Below are 22,002 nucleotides of genomic sequence, written 5' to 3'. Positions count from 1 at the left end.
TATACTTGCTACAGCAGGACTGAATTGACTATGGTGGCAAGCCTATGACCCTGGCAAATAGGCTTGATCAGTTTATTATGCAATGTTATGATAAAGGCAGTAGGCCTGGCATTTTCATTGTGAAAAGCACATGTTAAAAGTCAAAAGGTATTTACATGTGAATTGTTATTACTCTTGATTAAAGCCTAAAGATAGGTCATTTGTTAAGTGGAATCTCACAGATTAACATAATAGGCAAGGGTTTGGTGTTGGTTACCACCTGTGGCGAACTGTTGATATATAAGGCTTGCTCTTTGATAATGTGTTGAAGACAGTGGGCTTTAAGGATGGATTGTTATTATACTGTGCTAAATAAAGCCTGTAGGCACATATTTGTTACTTGGAATCTTACAGTTCACTGTAGTAGGCAAGGGTTTTGGTGACCTATCTGAACAAACTGCAGGGGTAAAAGTTATGTGCTACAATAGTATTTTATTTGGCTGTCTTAGTAGAGATAATAACTATAATTGTGTATGCATTTGTATTTTCTTTGACTGTATGCCCAATTGTTTCCTTGTGGAAAGTTTGCACTCACTACAGTAGGCTTGAATTGATTATGGTGACAAGCCAATGATAAATGCTGTGGCCCTAATTGTTCATTATGAAAAGGTACAATAAAGGCAGTAGACTTGGCATATTGATTGTGAAAAGCACCTGTTAAAGTTTTGTTACATGTAATCTCAGATTACTTTAGTAGGCAAGGGTTCTGATGCTGGTTACCTTCTTTGACAAACCATGGGTGTTGAACATTTGCAATGTGAAAATGATTGTTTAGCCCTTCTTTGCCAATTGTAATTTTCTATACATTTGCAGTTTTATGACTGATGGCTGCCTTGTGGGAAACCTTATGTTCAGAACATAAGGCTTGAGTTAATTTTGATGAGAAGCCAATGACAACAAAATGCTTGATTGATGTGCACGGAAATATTATGCAAAATGCAATGGTCTGGCCTATTTATTAGTACACCTGGCACACTGTGAAAAACATTTGTTATCTGTATGAAGTTGCCAGATGTCTAGACATAGTTATATAGGAATTGAAAAGAAGGGTTACCTTCGGTGGTGATTAATCTCTTTTAGTTTCTGTCGTGGAGACATTCATGGAATTTTCTGCCCAAGGCGCTTTTATAGTAGCCCTCTTTGACCTGTGCTGATTTATGACCTCCTTTTTTATATTTGATAAGTAGAATCAATTGTGGGGATTAGCAAATTTTACTCTGTGTGAAGAGGGCCCATTTTATAAACCCACTGTAGGATATGTTTTCATTTTATCAGTGATCACGGAAAGGAGAGAGCTTCCGAGCGACTTATAACTGAACCTGAAACTGCAAGAAAACTTTATGTCCTGTAGGGAAAAGCCAAAACAAAAAAAAACATATATGTATCTGGTGTGGAACATGATTTATGGGAAGGCTGGCCAGGTTGCAGCATTAATATACAAAGTTGTGGGTATATTGCTGCGTAGAAGGAAGTAGAATAGGAAACCGTTTGACTGACCATGGGGGTGGAGCAGCAGTATTTCCAGTCCAGCGCAGACACTGACCTTTAATCTTCCTTTCCCTGTGCAGGAGCTGGGTGCTTGTGGACCACCAGTACAACATATACCTCTACAGGGAAGGTGTGCTGCGGACGGCCTCTGAACCGTACACAAGCTCCGACTTCCAGGACAAGACATGCCACCTGACAAATCACTGCATCCAGAAGGAATATTCCAAGAACTATGGCCGTTACGAAGAGGGCAATGAAATGTTCTTTGATGAGTTTAATCAGTATCTGATGAGTTCAATGAACCTGACATTAGAAAACAGTATTCTATCGCAAATCAAACACATAATAAGGTAGTGTATTTCTATCACTAAGTTCTCTTTAGAGCAGGACATGTTTGGAATGGTGGATTAAAATGGTGGAAAGTTGTGTTCTTGCTATTCCTGATTAGTAGTTACACATAGTATTATAGGTTAACTGCACTGTAGCAGTCTTATAGTGATAAATTAGCGTTTGGCTAGGTCACATTAATATAAATGTATGGGTGGTAGTCAAAGCATCATATATAGTGCATCCAGGAAAAACTGTAGTGATAATTTATAGTAAATTGTCCTCATGGTTACACAAGTCAAAGAGGAATGAGGGAGTTGTGGGCCTTGTGCAGTTCATAACACAAAGACACATGAGAGTTTTGTTTTTGTAATCTTTTGCTTTTGGTGTGTGTTCATTACCTTCTTTTGCTGAAAAACAAACACTAGTAGACAGGAAAGGAGCTGATGGCTCTGCGTAGCGGAATTTCAAACAAAGTAAATTGCATAGAGCAGAGTATAAGTTGGAGAAAAGGCAGCAGTAAAGTTTGGAGGCTTGAATTGGTTTCCACATACTAGATAGGCGAGACACCATATAGCCCTAGTAGTTCTGTTATTGATGTCATTCAGTATGCATCACTAATGGCACCCTTTAAGCTTGACTTTATTAAGAATAACAAAAAGAACAGCAACACAATAGCATAAGTTCAATTAACAATAAATATACATGAAAGTAGTAAACGTATAAAGTAATACATATGAAAAAGTTATCAAACGTGTATAAGTATGAAATATATAAATTCCACATTGTTAAAAAACTATATAAGTAAATATAGACTGGAGGTGTGTAGTGGTAAAGAAACACTATTTTGTAATTTAAAAAATAATGGAAGTAAACTTTATATATTAGAATAAAATGATTAAGGGAAACTGTAGACATAAAAAGAAGAAAAATAAACATCATACCTAAAAGTTTATACATTTAATATACATTCTCTAATAGTATAACAAAGACAACAGGGTGAGATTCAAGGTGGCTTCCGTACTTCATTTGATATAGTCATAATTGTATTAGTAGATGAGGTGAAACAGGATAGATACATAGTTAATGGAAGCCATAAAAGGTCCCTCTTTATAGCTAGAGATACAGGAGGACATAGTATCTAGTTTGTGGTGAAATCAAATGGCATTCCACCAGGATCTAAAGGTAACATTTTGGGATTGTTTCCAGTTTGATGTTGAGTGAAAAGCAACAGCCAATACTAGATCTGTCAATTTCTTATTTAGAGTTTTGCAAGGACACTTAGGTGACACACTACTTAAAAAGATATTAAGGAAAACGGGATAGTTACTGTAAAAATATTATTATTTTGAGTCAATACTAAATCCCAAAATTGATTTATAGGAGGGCTTTCAAATAATGTGTTTTAAATTGGCAGCTGAGCATGAACAGGGCCAACAAGAGGAGGTTGTATGTGGCGGAGAGGATTTTAGAGTCACAGGGGTAAATAATAGACGATGGTAGAGAAAGTAGAAAGCCTGTGTAGTATTTGCAGCTCGCATAGTTTTGTGAATTTTAGGCCATAGTTTGTCCCATAAGGTACTAAGCCAACATTTCAATACATCTTTTTGTCAGGCCATCTCAGTCTTTGATTTAGCTCTGCCTGGAGTCACTTCTAAGGATTTCTAAATAACAGATGCTGATAAATCTAATAATGGAAAAAGTGTATTGGAAATGGGAGGTGAACATGAAATATTTGGCAGTGTGAGAATATATTGATTGAGGGAGGTGCATAAAGTTTATATTGTGTTCTAAAAGTGGATGGCAGAGAGAATTTAGCTTGAAGAGCAGAAAAGGATAACAGTTGACCATCAACAAGAAATTGTGATATCCAGCATAAACCTTTGACTCAACACTTCTTACAATATATTGGACAGTTATTAATTTGTAGAGACTTATTATGCAAAATGCATTGTTGTTGATAGGTAGCAACTGAGGAATAGGTCAATGGTAGAAGAGGAGTCAGAAGTTTATAGGAGTGGGAAATCATTGGAGATCTTGTTTGAATAATACTTACTGTGAAAGCAAGAATGTCCTTAAAACCAAAAGGGGAATGAGAGATTTCTCTAATTGTAGCCATAAAGGACGGTGTAAAGAAGTTCGGGTGAGAGCCATTGAGCAGCTTGTTATAAAGAGAAAGCATAGTGTTATTTTATCAAATCCGGAAAATTAAGACCTCCGTTAGATTTATCTTTTTTGAAACTATATGTGGAGATTTTACCTTTCCATAAGAATTTAGATGAGTCTTTTTTTGTTTTTTTTGTTTGTTTTTTAAAGTACTTGGGGACATGAACAGGAATCATGGCAAAAACGTATAATACCAAGAGAGTGAGCATCATCTTAATAGAATCAACTCTTCCTAACCAGGAGAAGAGTGGATGCCAGCAAACAATATCATTGTTTAGTGTTTTTTTGTAATATAATCAAATTCAGTTTTAACGGTTACGTCCTGGGCAGCACCGCTTGGGTGCCCAGGATGTAACCATTACGTCCTGCACCCGGCCCTGGGGGGAAGCGCTAGCAGGAAGTTTGCCTCCTTGTTCATATTCTGAGCCCTTTTCCTAAGGACTAGGCATTGGGGATGAATGGGAGGGGTCGCTGGAGCCTTTAGAATGCCAGCCCCATGAAGAAATGTACTGCTGTGAAGACTTGGGTGATGCCAGTGGACTGGATACTTCTTCAGATACTGGCATGTTTTTTTCCCCTGCTGTGGCAATGGAGGAGGGAGCTTCTTACGCTATGGTGTTGAGGAGGGTAGCCGAGGCCCTGGACCTTCAACTGCCCTCTGTGGCTGTCAGGACTAACCTCTTGACAGAGATGCTGCAAACAGGAGCTTTCTCCTCTGAAGCCCTGCTCCCGTTCAATAATGCCCTCAATGATGACCTAGTGGGTACCTGGTCCAAACCCAGTACAGCGGCTACTGTGAACAGGGCGATTATCCTCCTCCATCGCCCTGCACCTAGGGGGCCAAGTTTCTTGACGAAACACCCACCCCTGAGAATTTGTTGGTCCAAACCTCTACCTCCCATGGTGCTAAGTAGAGCAGTTTCTTCAACAGTGGCCCTAAGGCGATACGCCTGGCTGAGGACATCTGGCTTTTTAAGGGAAGTCCAGCCTTCTTTGATGGACAAGACCTTTGATGGCATCCGTCTATTTGGAGGCAAGGCAGACAATGCTCGAGCACTTCAAGGATTATCGGGTTACGGCCATTTCTGTAGGCCTCACAGAAGCCCCTTGTTTCTGTCCTGACTGCCTTTCGGCCCTTTTATGGCTGTGGAAGGGGTCTCCAACCACACCCATTCTCAGTCAGCCACAGGGCCACGCTTGGTGCCCAGCCTCTGTGTAGCGGAGGGTGCGGGACCCACTGACCTCGTGGGTTAGATGGCCAGGGATCTGGTCAGTTGCTGGGGTTCACTATAAACACGCTGAAGTCACACCTGACTCCCTCTCAGAAGCTGCCTTTTTTTGGACCTGTTCTGGACACAGCACAGTTTCTGGCCTATCCTCCTAAGTAGTCGTGGCCTCCTGATATACCTCCATAAAAATCTGTTGTCCAGAGATTTGTGTTTTTTGTGTCATTTGAGAAGTAATTTAGCTTGGTTAGACATTGCTAATGTGCGGCGTTTTTTTTTTTTTTCTTTTCCTGAATAACATTCTCAAAAATGGTATATGTGTTGGAGTGATGATGTAATATTTCAGTAACCATGAGACCTATGTACTTTATAACATATGTTTTGGGTGTCACGTAGTCTTATACAGACAGAAAATAACTCCTCAGAGCAACCCTTCCGTCATTTTTCCAAAATGATGGCTGTATATTGATGTCTTTTTAGCCATCATATTGGTCATTTATTTTAATATTGTTTTTGTTACAGGTTTTCTGTTGATTTAAATTCGTAAACATAAGTGAAACGGGTGGTACCAGAGGATCTTTACCTCTTGACAGAGTGTTGTGTACAACAAAATCTGAGGACTTCTTCAACAAAGAGAAATGTTTCCTATGCCAAACTAATCCAAAAGAAAAGTTAACATCAACTGCAGTTGGACAGAAGAGAGTTTGAGATGCTGCAGAAATACGTCAAGACGAAAGATTGTGCTACAAGTCGTATACAACAGAAAAAGTCTGGAAAACATTTATCATAAAATAGCAGAAACCAGTGAATCATAACAAGATTCTGAGTCTTCTGAGAAAGTGACGACAACCAAACCCAGTGCCCACCCATTTAGAAGATTGATCTCTGCTCCTCGTCCACCTCCAACAACTGATCAAAAAGTGGAGATTCTTTGATGTGTTGTCTATGGTCTAGCCGGAACAAGGGCCAAAGGGATTGGTAAAAGAACAGAGTATGCAAGTCTGGAAGAGCAAACATGTTTTTATCTGCAGCTAGTTTCTTCCTAGATGAAGTTTTCGGCCAAATAGCTGATCTAAACAGTGAGGTGAATGTATTTTGCAGCAGATTTGTATGCCCACACGAACTGCATGCATGCATACATTTGAAAATCTGAATGTACAATGAGCTCCCAGCAGCAACACAACTGCAAGCCTTCAGTTGTTTGCACTCTTTGAAAAAGCAAATGACATTTTAAAGCCATTCTTGAGTGCTGTCTGTGGGTTCACACTCGGTGAGATCAGAGAAATAATGATCAACATTGATAAAATTGTATTGATCATTAATAATGAAATTACGATTTTTCTAGTGAGAGTGAACAATGACCGGATTCGTTTTTGTCAGTCTAACAAAAAGAATGAGCCACTTATGGTATTCTCAGCTGATTTGACTCCTGAAGTTCTTGTTGCCAAAATAAGATCACAGGATGCAGTAAAATCAGCAGGAACCATTTTAAGAAGCTTCCTGAAAGATGTCGATTTTGGACTTAATGACAAATTTTATGATGCCCTAGAGGTCCGCAAATCATGGGAGTCAACAAGAATGCCTGATGTTGTTGTAAAAGTTTTTACACCATTGTTTATCATCACCAAAACAAAACTGTTACATATTAAGGGTCTTGAGTTCGGAATAGAAGCCAACAACATTGATGATGGCTTTGAAGATATAAGCAAAGTGGAAGACAATCCCATAAACTGACAGGCTTATGCTGTGCAAATGTACTTTCTTTTCCAAATAATGATTTATGAATTACATCACAACAAAAAGAAAACTCAGCTACATATGATGACTGCCCACGCAATCTATGACAAGTGCAAAAGTAGAGAGCTAATCACTTCAAGGAATAGGATTGGTGTATCAAAAAGTTATAATGACATATTACTGAGCAGAAACTCGTTAGCAGCTCCTGCTGTAAAATCTGGTGAACCCAACAGCACACAACTTCCAAGTCACTTTACCAGGAAAGGATTTAAAGTTGCTGCTCTTGATAAGCTTGATTTTGAAGACACCTCTTCTTTGTCTGCAACATCCAGCACACGTGATAGTGCCATGCTGATTTTTAAAGACTATACCTTTGAAGTAGCTGCTGGAAAACAAACTGTGTCAGCTGTTAGCATAAACAAACGAAGCTGCAAATTTATAAGCCAATTGCCTTTCCAACGTGTGCGAAATCACTACAAGCCATCAACTTGTCCCAGACTACTAGAAAGTTTCAAAGTGAATGATGACATGGATCATCTTCTACTGGATGCTGTGGTCCTCAAAGCTGATTTAACTGAATTTATCATATTGCTTATTCGGTGCGGACTGGAGGATAAAGAAAAGCCAGTTCCTCTGTGGGCTGGAATTCATGCTTGGATCTCCTAGAATACCATCCCACGCAAGAAGGTTGGGTTTTTACCATTAATACCATCACCAGTCACAAACTACGCAACAGTATATACAGCTCTAAAAAATGTCCAAAATGTGTATGATCAGCTTGAAGACCAGCCTTTCCTGACAATTTTATGCGATGGAGGTGTTTTCCCTATTGTTGCTGACATTAGTATGAGTAATCATGTAGAATTTGTTGATCTTTATCCAATGATGTGCATTTTCCACATGACAGCAGTTGCGATGCGGAGGGCAGGAAGTTATTTCAGTGGATGTGGCATAGACAATGCACTTATTGAGGCTGAAATCTTTAGAAGCAGAACTGTCCAGTCAGTATTGAGCAGAACTCATTATGTTCGTTTGTTACAAGGTACACTCATCATATCTCAGGCTATAGAAACGTTGCGTTGGAATGGTTTCTGGTCAAGAAAGACAAATTAGGTTGTGCTTATCTTAACTCAGAAGTGCACAAGGCACAGGGTGCACTTCATTTAAAAGACACAATGCCATGAAAGGCAGTGTTCAGTACACTCAGTTCAAAATCAGAAAACCAATGATAAAGAGTTTGTCAAAGAATGTGAATTCAAATCAGAACTGTGTAAGTACTGGGGAAATGTTTTACACATGATAGAGCTAGGGAAAAACTTGCTACATGCTGATCGGGAAGGTGTTTGGGGGGCTGCATGTGAAGACTGTGGAATCAATGATTGATGTGTTTCGCGAATTTGTTTGCATAAACTACCTGAGATATGGGTCCTTGTATTTGGAGATAGTGAAGAAGTTAGAGGTTGAAAAACCATAACTCTACAGAAAATTCACCCAAAGACATTTATGGTGAAAGACAGAGAGGGAAGGTTTAATGCTGTGGCTCCAGATATAAAATTGGAACAGATGATCCAGAGATCACAAAAAAGCTCCAAGGGCATTGTTGATCAGACACGCAAAAATGAATATGTTGCTCAGTGGCAGCTAGTTTACCATGGAGTCTTTTCTAGTTGCAGTGTCTTCATAGAGATGAGATATTCAAAATTAATGGACCATCATGAAACTGTTCCTCACCATGAATGTGTGGGAAAGAGAGGGAAACATTTTAATAAACATGTTGACAGTCTTCTTCATTTCATGCAGCCGCAAAGAAAGCCCTTTAAAATGACTGAGCCCGTGGAACCACACAAATTCTTGACCAAACAGTATGTGGATAGCAATTTAAAGACATGTCTACTAGATGTCCTGTAACATGGATCAAAACTATTTGCACAATTGAAGCAGGAGCGATTTGTATTGAAAGAGTAAAAGCTGTTTGACATGATCACTAAAGCTAAACTTCCATGACTTTAATTTCCATAGTAAGAGTTTCGCCCAACCAATCACTACAAAACAAGTTACAAAAAAACAACTTTCGTAAGCACATAGTGAGATGGATGTAGCAAAAGAAAGGGGTGAATATACCAAGGACATTCTGTCACATGATCTTCTTCCAACAAACATTATTTCATGGAGATGCTGCTATAAAACTAGTGAAGCACAAACTTTTTCAAGAGCTCGAAAGAAACTTTCACCTGAAGGATTTCAATTCGAAAAGGAGTCCTGCTGCTGCTGTGGACTATGTCACAATTATGAATGGGCAATATTTCATCCATGCAAAACTTTGGAGAGGTCTTCAGACTGTTCTACAGATATCAAAGTTAGTGTGCACCTTGCAAGAACTGCACTTTTATCTTGAACTACCTGCCAAAGAAAGTGAGAGAATCAGATGAATATCTACAAGTGGAGAATAATTGACCTTGCCTGCATCAAACATTCAACACATATACCTGTGCAACTTGATAAATACTGGTCATCAACATTAAAAAAATATTAACTTGGAGACGATAACTCGTCACAAATTAGCTAATGCTTCAGTGAACACTGAATTTCCAATTATTGCAAGTGGAATGATTGTCAATCAGGAGTTGATACTGTTCGAGATCTATTCAAAAGATACAGGCCATATTGTTCAAGAACTTAACAGCAAATTGGAGAAAGCTGACATTCATGTTGTGCCACGTTTTGAGTGGGCTGTTCGAAATGGTTCCAATCAAGTTATTGTACTGTCAAATGATACAGATGTTATTTTTGTGCCACTTGAATGTGTTGTAATGTTCATGAGTCAAGGATTGTCAGAGTTATGGATAAGTTATAAAACAGGCAAGAAAAGACACTTATTCCTGCCGCTTCACATTCTGTACAGGAAACTTGGCCCAGAGGTTTCCAGAGTTCAAGGCACATACTTTTTGTGCATGTGTGGAAAACAAGTTCTGACAGTCACACATTTGACGATTTTCAGTACAATGAGTTCAAAAGATCAGTCCCACTAACTGACCTTCTACCGATGGCATATTCTGTGTGTGGACACATTAAAAAAGCATTCTTCTTGATCAGAAGATGTGTAAATGTTTTTGATCATGCATATGTAGAGACAAATCTGTCAGAGTCACCAGATCCTCGGGGTCTGTGCACGTTCCCAACACTTCCACCACAAGACAGCTCCAATACTCTGATTAGAATTATCACAGAGTCTAAGAGAGTCCAAGTGGGGAGAAGGGGATTAGGAAGGTAACAGCTGGGAAGGAGACCTGTAGGAAGCAAAAGGTTAAAACACACAATATCAAGATTATATCATATGAATCAGTACTAGATTATAACTCTAAACATTGTCGTTCTGAAATCATAGACAACCTATGAATAGACTTAAAACAACTAGGCTTCAAGATTACTGGATACCTGAGAGGAAATCAAGGAATGGTTAAATGCAGTGTTCAGATTTAAAACATTATCTTTTGCATGAGGATCAAGGAAAGAAAAACATTATTAAATACACTCTACATCACATCTAGAACTCTAGCATTTTGTTCTCTCAAAACTGTAGGAAACATGAATTGTGCACATTGTATACTTTCACAAAGATTGTAAATACCATGGAATGATTGTGCACCATGAATAACATAAGTTAGACTCGAGAAATAAATCCCCCGTCTTGCTGGCTACAAAACCACCTCGTAAATGCCATGAAGAGGTAGCACATTATGAACACCTTGATATTAAACACAAGAATAGAATCGCGCTTCCTGCCGATTCACATGTCACCATGAAAATGCCAGAAAAAGTTAGCATACAATGAATAACATGAATTACACACGAGAATGAAATCACGCGTCTCGCCGATTTGAATGCCACCATATAAATGCCAGGAAATGGTAGCGCACAATGAACAACATGAGTTACATACGGGAAATGAATCGCGCGTCTCGACGATTCGAATGCCACCATGTAAATGCCAAGAAATGGTAGCGCACAATGAACTGCATGAATTATACACGAGAAATGAATCGCGCGTCTCGCCGATTCGAGTGTCACCATATGAATGCCTGGAAATGGTAACGCACAATGAATATCAAGGGTTAAAGCACGAGGAAAGAATCGCACATCTTGCCGATTTGAATGTCACCATATGAATGCCTGGAAATGGTAACGCACAATGAATATCAAGGGTTAAAGCACGAGGAAAGAATTGCTCGTCTTGCCGATACGAATGTCACCATATGAATGCCTGGAAATGGTAATGCACAATGAAAAACATGAATTAAGCACGTGTAAAGAATCGCGCGTCTATCCGATTCGAATGTCAGCATGTAAATGCCCAAAATACATCAAGCGCACTTTCACACGCACAAGAGTCAAAAGATTGTATCATAATAATTAGGCCCAAGAACTCGAACTCCTTCGAGAACGGGATCGGGGGCCCAGCCCGACCTCCATCTTACCACCCTGATCAAGAATCACCAAGCGCAGTGAAAGGGCGAGGTCTGGAAGATCCAACTAGGCCTCCGGAACAGGAGCTCAGGAAGTTGCTGCTGAAAAGTGAGCACGTGGAGCTGGGCTGGCTCCCTTTTATAGAGTTTTAGCCCAACCCACCAACCACACCTAGGCATGCTGCAGGGAAGCTTCTAGAAGGCCCTGGAAGGGGACCACACCCTGACACAGTCTGAAAGCCTGCAGCAGTACATTACATGTGAACAGGATTTATATGCATGCTGAACATAAGTCTTCAGGGCGAAACTCTGCAATGCAAAAGGTTAAACAACATTATATCAGCACAATGCATAAATTATGTTAGGTTGAAATAGTTAGGTTTTTGCATTCTGGTCGCCCGAAGAGCGGGCACTGCCCTGATGTTGACAAAATCCGTGTGAATTTGGTTGGGAAGATATTGATGGGGTGCTAAACTTTTTAAAGCTTCTACCCATAGAACTTAACTCGCACATGTACATGCAAAACCTGTGCTACCAAGTCTCTGTCAATATGCTCTTCTCAAATGTTCGACATTCAGCAAATGTACCAGGAGCAATTGCCGAAGCAAATAAAGTGAACTGTGAAAATTTGTCTAAAACAGGAGTGATACTCATTATTTTTTTCATATTCAGATCATAAACATTGTTTGGTGAATACATAAAAGGATTAAAACTATTATTATTTGTTTCATTTCTATATATTTATCTTTTTCCTCCATTTTGGAAAATGGTGGAAGGGTTGCTCTCGGGAGTTACTTTCAGTCACTGTTAGACTAATTGACCCCCAAAGGCTATGTTTTGACACTAAAATGAAGTATATAGGTTTAGTGGCTCCTGAAATATTACATCATCACTGCAACACATCCGCAATTTTTAAGAATACCATCCCGATCAGCATTGTCTACCAAAGCTAAATTACTTCTGTAATGATCCAAAAACACAAATCAAAAATGATAATCTCTGGACAACAATTTTTTATGGAGGTATATAAGGGGACCGGGATAAGAGCGGCGAGTCCAGGATATTCATGCTATGGTACGGATATTTCATTCTCTATCCTGGATTTCAGTGAGAATGAATCCGAGGCTGCTGAGCCTCATGGCTTCCTGCATCCTGCTGGTGACACATGTCAGATGGCATATGCAGGCTCTGCAGAGGGACCTGAAGTTCCAGTGGGCACAGCATGAGGGGACTCTCTCCAACAAGGTCCAGATCTTGGAGGGAACTGCGAAAAATCTGCACTGGTGGTTAACAAACCACAATTGGGTCAGAGGGAGATCCATCTCCCTTGCCCAGCCAGATCTGTCAGTACTGACAGATGCATCACTCTTGGGATGGGGAAGCCATATGTGAGAGGTTGAGATCAGAGGCATGTGGTCTCCAGCGGAGATGGGGCTCCACATCAACCTATTGGAGCTCAGTGTGATCCAGCTGGCATTGAAAGCCTTTTTCCCCTCTATCAAGGGAACAATGGTGCTGGTGTTCACGGACAATACGACCTTCATTTGGTACTGCCGACAAGCAATATGGATAGGGTCGTAGGTGAACCCTTTGTCAAGCGGCTCTGCACCTTTAAACGTGGCTGGAACTGCAGGGCATATCCCTGATGGTTAAACATCTGGTGGGCTTTCTGAACGCGGCCAAAAATGCTTAGCGGATCACTAATGCCGTCTCCATTCAGAGGTGGTGGAAATTCTCTTTCAGCAGCGGGGAGAGCTTTGGTTAGATGTGTTTGCCTCTGCTGAGAACGCACAGTCAGCAGTTTTGCGTGTTAGAGTTTCCAAGGTGGCAATCACTCTGAGATACTTTTCGCCTTGAGGGAAGTTCAGTCCTCCTGTATGCCTTTCCACCTACACAGTTCCTGCCCGGAGTTCTCAAGAAGATCAGAAGCAACCAGGCCCAAATAATCCTTGTGACTCCGGACTAGGCACGGAGAATCTGGTATCCCAAGCCGCTGCGCATGTCCATCGATCTTCCAAACAGACTGTCTCTTCATTAGGAACTTTTATAAAAGCAGCAGGGGAGGATTCTGCACCCGAACCTGTCCACTCTCTGCCTTCTTGCGTGGAGATTGAGCGGCAGCAGTTGACATCCTGTGACCTTTCTCCCGAAGTCTGTACTATCATCTTAGCAGGCAGGCATCCCTCCACCAAAACGTTAGACGCATGTCGTTGGAAGAAATTTGTGGCATGGTGAACAGACAAGTCTGTTGACCCCCCTTTCTGTTGTTTTTCCTTTCCCTTGCCCAGTAGGGCTCTGCTCTGGACACGTTTAAGGGATATTTGTCTGCTATTTCTGCTTTCTAAGGTTGCCTGATCAACTTACCTTCTTTGTTTAAGTCTCCTATTATACATAGGTTCCTCAAAGGTCTTACACATCTTTTTCCTCCACCCTCATTCATTTTGCCCGAGTGAGATCCGAATTTGGTTTTGACCTTTCTGATGTGTGCTCCTTTCAAGCCTCTCCACAATTGTCCTCTCAAGCTTCTCACATTTAAAACTGCCTTCCTTGTGGCGATTATATCTTCCCGCAGGGTGAGTGAGCTGCAGGCATTGTCATCTGAGATGCCCTACCTTTCTATTTATCCTGACAAAGTGGTGCTTTGCACTAGGGCCTCTTGTCTGCTAAAAGTGGTCACACCCTTTCATGTAGGTGAATCCATCACCTTGCCTATTTTTTACGCACCCCCCACATGCTTCTAAGGAAGAGGAGAGACTCCAACCCCTGGACCCAAGAAGAGCATTTGCGTTCTACCTTGACCGCACAAAAGAATTCCGGGTGGATTACCAACTCTTTCCAGGCTATGTGGGTGTGACGAAAAGTCAAGCAGTGCAGATACAGACCATCTCCAGCAGGGACACATCTGCATTAAGATCTGCTATGCACTGGCCACAAGCAATCCCTGAATGGTTTGCACTCTCATTCTGAGCTAAAGCTGCAACCACTGCCTTAGCACATGGAGTTCCAGTCCTTGACGTAGGCAGCAATGTGGGCATCTCTGCACACGTTTACTAACCACTAGTGCCTTGACAGTCAGGTCTGTAGGAATGGCCACGTTGCCCGTTCAGTCCTGCAGGACTTTCTAGTCTGAACTTGATTCGGAGGCCCACCCCTGAGGATGGTATTGCGTGGGTATCTATATAAAGGTAAGGAATCTGCAGCTGAAAGTCTCTATCACATGGACAAGTTACTTACCTTTGGTAACGCCTTATCTGGTAGAGACTGTATCTAGCTGCAGACTCATTACCGACCACTGATCGTTCCCACTTGGTGAACTGATTCCTAGTGTCAGGGGCTCCCATTTCAGGGTCTTAGTTTTGACGCCCAGTAGTCACTGTTCGTTATGGCTTGGAACTTCTGATGTGGAAAGTCTTGAAAACAAAAGTGTTGTCAACATGCCTGGGTGGCACCTACGTAGGACCCTTGATGTCATATCCTGCGCAGATGATGCCGACGAAGGCCGCAGATCCGATCAACGCCTCCTATTGACTCACAGGGTTACTGCTGACGAAAATCTTCCGGATCCAGTCCGATGCCTGGGGAGAATTCAAAGGTAAGGAATCTGCTAGATAAAGCCTCTCCCAAATAAGGTGTTACTAAAGGTAAGTAACTTGGCCAGTGTGGCAATTCCCCTCTCCACCGCTTGCCACATCTACAAACATTATAGCAAGCCCCACTATTCCTAACTTCTAGATTTTTTTTTTAAACCGTTTTTTCACAGTGTAATCGTATAATCTTCTAGTAGAGCACTGAAGACCTGTTGCATCAGCATATTGTAGTATTCGACTTTTAATACACAGAGAACCTAGCTTTTGGAGAAAGGAACGAACCAGTCAAAGCAAAAGGCACTTAATCTTCCTATACGTGGAACAATGTCTCAGGCCTTTGTGATATGAGCTTTATTGAGGGATGTACATATACATTCACAATAATGAATTGTGTAATATCTGCACAGGCCTTCTAAGCATGCATGTTATTTAAGTTTGTGCAAATAAATTCAAGTTGTTTCTAACTTACTAATAGAGCATGCCAGATAAACCTTTTGTCCTTCGTTTGTGCTTGTCTCTTGATTCAGCCAGAATAAATAACTTAAGTCCAAAACATTAATGCACTCAATAGACCATGTCTTTCAAAGATAAAATTCAGGTTTGTACACAAACTCTCTTTATCTCAAGCCTTTCGATATTTTCTCCTAAATAGCAACATTCCAGGATTTAGTACTAAGACCCTTATGTACAAAAGCCTTTTGCATTTCATAATGGGCCAAATCAAAATTTCAGTTGTTAAGAAATGCAAAACAGCCATTTCCTATGTATGAAAGGATTCTATGGCATCGCAAATTGCGATTTCTACCCCCGTAGGAATCACAGTTTGCGATTACCAAAATAGAAAATTGCATATAGTGGCTTCTTGTTTTAGATTTCCTAAGCACATGTACAAAGTATTTCCTAAACTTGAAGTGGGCATTAGTAACTTCTACTACCATTGATTTCAAGTTGATGGTAACCATGTGCACAATATAAGAATGCACCCAAAACTGCAGTTTTGGCAGTGCCATAGAACGCGCACTCACTCCTACAGCTTTCGTACGCTTTACATGTGCACCACTTTTTTGGGGGAATGTAAGGAGCCTTAGGCCCATAGGTACTCTTGGTTTGGCATTGCCAAAATTGCGATTTTCTTAGGCCCATAGGAACTAGTGCTTGTGCATGTGCATTTCCTGAATAGCGATTTCCTAAAAGCGACTCCCACTCTGTAGGAATCGCTTTTAGGACATCACAATTGTTGTACATTCCAAGTGCATTTCCTAAATTGCGATTTCTTAGGATTCGCTATTTAGGAAATGCAAAATTTAAGTTTTGTACCTATGGCCCTGAGTGTGTTCTCAACAAACATATGATTCTCTTGAAATTTGCTTAAAGTGCTGTTGTAAGACCAAACCTGCATAAAAATTCAAAAGATCAATGAATTGGCCCCGGTATCCTTCCTGCCACCAATTTTGTACCTATGGATTGCTAGATTGTTGCCAGATTTGTAGGTGGTGAAGTCTGCCCTCGATGCCCTTGACTCTTGAACCAGATAAAATACTAGATTCATAACTGGTGTGACAATTTTAGTTCTGTCTCACTGGATCATACTGTTAGCTGCTCTAAGAATATTGTAAGATACCAATGATATGGGATTTAACAACCAAAATCTGCAAATACAGTGACCTCCGTGCACTTGCCATCGGCTTTCAAAGTGTATCTTTTGCCATGAATATTTAGTGATTCTTTTAGTCATGTCAAAAGCCTATTTTCAGATGTTAAACCTCTGTCTCACCTCAGAGGCATTTACCTACAGGGCCCAAGTCCCCATCCCTTCCAAGAAGTGAAATTAATCAAATAAAATATTGACCAGTAGGTGTTTGGTATAAAATGTGCTGACACTTACCTTTTCTGACGAAGGGTTTTATTTTTTCTACAGCTGAATAAAATTACACATTTAGTCAATTATGCTTTTTAGTATCGCAATCTAGTTTACTGCAAATTCCCATCTGACTGTTATTGATTGAATTGTGCGTTTGATTATCCAGAGTCAAGTGCGCATTGAGGGCGCCTCTTAGGTACAGATTGATTGTTATGACTGAATTTCATTTTATAGTCGTTTTGTTCATGTACCTCATCCTCTCAGCTCAATAAGATGTAGAACCAAAATGTAATCTTTTTATTTCTAATTCTTTCCAATGTGTATATGTTGGTTTTTCAGAAGCTGCCTTGTCTGTATAGAACCTGCAATCAGCACAAAGCACCTACCATACCAGAGCTTCCAGCTCTTTGGCTTCGACTTCATGGTTGATAAGGACATGAAGGTTTGGCTGATTGAAGTCAATGGAGCCCCTGCCTGTGCTCAGTAAGAAATTCCAGAAATTTTAAAACTTAGTGCTGTATTCCATGTGTGCCATGGGTAGTTACACAGTTATTACACAGTCATTCATTGTGTTTGCTTTGGTAGATCACATTTTGTCCTCCTGCTAATGAGCTTTCTTGCAATATTACGATTTCTGTGTGCACTTACATCCAGTGCCCTAGATTTCTATTGTATACTGCATCTATGTGACTGTAGCACGAAGTATGGCAAAACAAGAGCCAAGTTGGGTAATGGAGAGAATCATTGCCCACCATGTTGGTGTGGTTGTGCTGTTAAACACGGCCAGTGCACCTGATAGAAAATGTTCTACTTCACTGCTAGGCTTCACTATATATTATGAATTACAAAAGCCATGCTGATTCTCTGGGACTGATAATTTATTATGTTATTAACATTGCCTTTCCACCTCCCACATGTACCCTTTACTTGCAGCCCTGCACATGAAACGTTAGTTTGAGACTTTCCATGCTCAGGACATACTGCAGCAGGGTTGCATCAGCTAATCACTGAATAGTTGAAAGTGAGTCAAAAGAATGGCGATGAAGCAATGCCAAGAGAAAGTAAGCGTGCTGGAGCTGCAAGAGGAGATGAAGGAAAAGAGCGGGGTGAGGAGGGAGACAGGAGGTGATCGGAGACTGTGCAATGTCTTATACTGAGCTCAGCATTTTGAGGCAGCCACCAGCTCTGGTATTATTGACAGTGATTATTGTTTGGCTGAGTGGAGGAGGAATGCACCTAGAGAAAGGGGAAACATGCAGATGTCACTGCGGCAGAGATAAAAGGTGCAAGTTGCTTACTTACTGTTAAAGTTCACTCTAGGGTTCATGCTTGAGGGTGATAGGGTAAAGGTATCAGGGAAAAGGTGCCACTGAAAGGTAAAGTGGGATGTGGCAGAAAGTTGATGCTTTCAGTTTTTACAGAGTTTTGCACAAAAATGTGGCGGGCCATAGAGTGACTGAAATTTAAAACAGTCTGTAATACTCACCTGGTGGTGCAGGCAAGAGGAAGGGAAGATGGTGATTTGAGAGAGTTATTAGGAAAAGGGTGAGAATAAAAGAGGAAATGTTGTGCCGAGGGGAAAGAGGAAAGGTCCAGGAATAGAGCCATGGAGGGACTCAAACTGGTAGAGGACTTGGTGAGCACTTGGTAAGGGTTTGTGGAGAAATACCAGATGCCAGAGGAGGAGCAGTCAGAGAGGGTATGTGCACACTAGGAGGTGCTCTCTGTCACAGATGGAGCGTGGGCAGGTGAAACCAGCGAGAGAAGAACATGTTTGTGGAAAGAAAAAAGACTTAAATGACGTGTAAAAGAAATTGGTCAGAAGAGGCACACATGGATTGGCTGCTAATGGATACATTATGGCTTGAATGTAAAGATAGAGAATAGGTGAATGATTGAAGAAAGTCAGAGATAGTACATGATTGTATGAAAAGTAGTAGTATGGATGTGAGAGGTCTTAAACAAGAAGTGGGATACAATCATTGATCTCAAGGACACTGGCTGAGTACTCTGCGAGGCAGGGAGAAAAGTAATTGGACTGACCAGGCAAATAAAGATGTGCCATCCATCATTAAGATGATGTACATGTGAACATGTTTTTTTAAAAATCAAAAATTGTTAGGTTTATTTTGTTGAAAGTGGATGTGGAGATATATTATCAATCCTTGATACCATGCAGACTTTGCCTCATGTATGCTTTAGTATAGATGGAATGTGACTAATTTGCCTTTGTAGGTGGCTGTTCATCATGGTTTTTCCAATGCTGGTGGCATGGGTCAACCATGGTTTTAGCTAAGATGCAAATGAGTTGAAGGGGTAAAGTGGGTAAAAAGACACAGACCAATTGTGGAATCTTTCTGAAAGACTCATGAGAGAGTTGTGGTTTCATTTTAGTTGGGACTGAGTGAGTCAGATGTGAGCATATGGAGCTTAGATGCATATGAATTTCTGTGACAAAATAGGTAGATTTCAGGACTACAGAAGGAGAGATAGCGATGGTCATGTGGATAAGGGCACGGCAGTAGGTAGAGTGATCGACAGTAGAGAGGTGAGCGTGATTGAGACTTTAAGATAAAATCAAATAATTTTCCAAAGAATGAATTGATTTTGAAGAACTGGTCACTTATCATTGGGAAATGCTCTGTTTAATGGCATGTGTGGCAGTGGTTACACATACTTTGCATAAATCCGCCACCTAGTGTTGCAAGTTGTTTTTGTTTGAAGACATTTTTCGAGGTATTCCTCGGCTCCATCTATTCCGAAACTCTTCTTTTCCATTTTTCTTTCAACTAAAGTATTGTATTTTGGTCACGTTTTCACAATTTATGTACTCAATTTGAAGTTCTATAGCCAGGGTGTTGGCTTACCGCCCTTTGGGGCGCAAGCATCCATCTCCAGCCTATTCCTCCACATGGTGTCGGGATATGCAAGGCTGATGGAAGGGACTCCATTCCAGTTTTGCCCTCATTGCTATTGGAAATTCCCACACACCAACCCACACCTGGTGTGTAACTTGTGCTTGTCCCCGGATCATAAAGAAAACTGCGATGCCCGTCGGTCTTTTCGATCCAAAAAAGACACTCTGGGACCGAAGAGCGCATCGATTGGAGATGGCGTAGAAGACACCGGACGACACTCCTGATATTTTCGGGGAAGAGCATGCACAAGAGGATGTCGAACAGGATGAGGCCTTCTCCATAGAAGATTCGTAGTCGGACTCTGAAAATGACATTAAGAGTCAGCCTCTCATCTCAGTGCAACCCATGAGAACATCTGCCCGAACTCCCATTTAAAGACTGTAAAGAAGCCCCACAAACAGGATGTCATCCACCACTGCCTTCATACCATGATTGGATCCGAAAGTTACGTTTGGATGCCCTGGCTCAGCACTGAAAATAGCCAAGACTAAAGAGTCTTCAGCATCGACCTCAGCTCGGCAGCATCTCACACAGTCTGGGGATTGAGTTGACCCTTCAATCCAAGCATTTTGGTTCAGAGTAAGAAGCTTTTCACATCCGCTTCGGAGCCGACAACTTTGAGCCTACACAAAGTTTCCTCTCCGAAAACTTCAGAACCAAAGATTCTGTCTTCCAGAGACTCCCAAAAGGGAACAGGAAGAATAATTGATTCTCCCCTGTCCCAATAAAGAGGACACTTACTTTTACCTCCTAAAAAGGTTTCCAAGGACGAGGCTCCAGTTCAACCTCATCCTTCTCCACCTCATTCTCCTGTACGTCCTCCTACTCCACCACCACCTCCTCAGTCTCCTCCACCTATTGTTGAGTCACAATGTTCTCCACAAGGTTCACCACCACCTCAGCAAGGTGATTTAGGGGAAATTCCACAAGATCCCGACCCATGGGATTCATGCGATCCATATCCCATATTACCCTGATTTATACCCTGCACGCTTTTCACCCTCTAAGATGTAACTTCATATCAGCAAGTCATTGCATGAACAGCTGCATATCACAACGTACAAATGCACACTGACCCTATTGAAGACGATTTTCTCTTCAATACACTGACTCCCACCCATAAAGATAGTAAGTTTTTGCCTGTGTTACCAGGTATGCTTAGACATGCCACAGATGTTTTTAAAGAACCTTTTAAGTCAAGAGTTGTTACCCCAAGCGCTGATATATATATATATATATATATATATATATATATATATATATATATATATATATATATATATATATATATATATATATATAAAATTCACCAAAAGTATTCACTGCACTCCATGAAGTTTCAATAGTGCCTATTTATTGATGCCAAAGTAACAACCACCAACGCGTTTCAACTCCCCAAGGAGTCTTGTTCACAGTGAAAATGTACAATCGGACACAGGAAAATCAGAAGAAGTAAAAGAAAGAAGGAACTATCCTCTGTGAAACAGACAGAGGAAATAATAGAGGATGTGGAAAGGATTGAAGAAGAAAAATTTGTGATAAATCTATCTAATCACATATTAACAAAGGAAGAAGAAAATGTATTATACAAAGGCCTGTCATTTGGTCCAGAACATCATATGGACAGGGTGGAAACTAAAATAGACACATACAAGTTTATTAGAAAGATCAAGTTAGCAAAACATTTTAGTAAACATCAACTAAGACCCAAAGATAAACAAAATACACAAAATGATGTGGGTTTAAGAATTGATCAAATAGAAGATGTAAAAGTTTGTTATGATCTAATAAACAACTTAGAAGATGATGAAATGACGTCAACTCAGATATTGGAAACTATTGGAATACCAACAAATATTCATGAATATAGCCAGTTTAAACCAATTTCAAAATTTTGTCCTGTTTTAAGTCCAGGAAACAAAGTGGATCTGTTCTATGAATTATTTATCAATGATTTGGAAAGATTAGAATATTCTAAACCCTCCAGAAGAGGAGAAAATCTAACCATATCTGAACGGGAAGCCTTAAAACAACAGTCGGACAATCAAAATATCATTATCAAACCCGCAGATAAGGGAGGTAATATTGTGATTCTTAATCAAAAGGATTATGTCAGAGAGGCAATGAGACAAATAAATGACAAAGAGAGTTATGAAAAAATTAAAAAATTATCCCACTAATCATATACAG

General features: G+C 40.6%; 1 protein-coding gene across 1 annotated transcript in view; it reads left to right on the top strand.

The window, feature by feature from the left end:
• TTL (tubulin tyrosine ligase) overlaps window positions 1–22,002 on the top strand; it is a 209,116-nt gene that overhangs the window by 149,037 nt on the left and 38,077 nt on the right. Inside the window, exons 5-6 of the mRNA XM_069235070.1 lie at window positions 1,608–1,877; window positions 17,234–17,377. Of these exons, the coding sequence (XP_069091171.1) occupies window positions 1,608–1,877; window positions 17,234–17,377 (414 nt within the window). The remainder of the gene's footprint in view (window positions 1–1,607; window positions 1,878–17,233; window positions 17,378–22,002) is intronic.

This window comes from Pleurodeles waltl, chromosome 5, assembly GCF_031143425.1.
Source record: "Pleurodeles waltl isolate 20211129_DDA chromosome 5, aPleWal1.hap1.20221129, whole genome shotgun sequence".
In the NCBI taxonomy this organism is placed as follows: domain Eukaryota; kingdom Metazoa; phylum Chordata; class Amphibia; order Caudata; family Salamandridae; genus Pleurodeles; species Pleurodeles waltl.
Note: the sequence above shows the minus strand (reverse complement) of the source record. Positions and strands in the feature narration are given on the sequence as shown.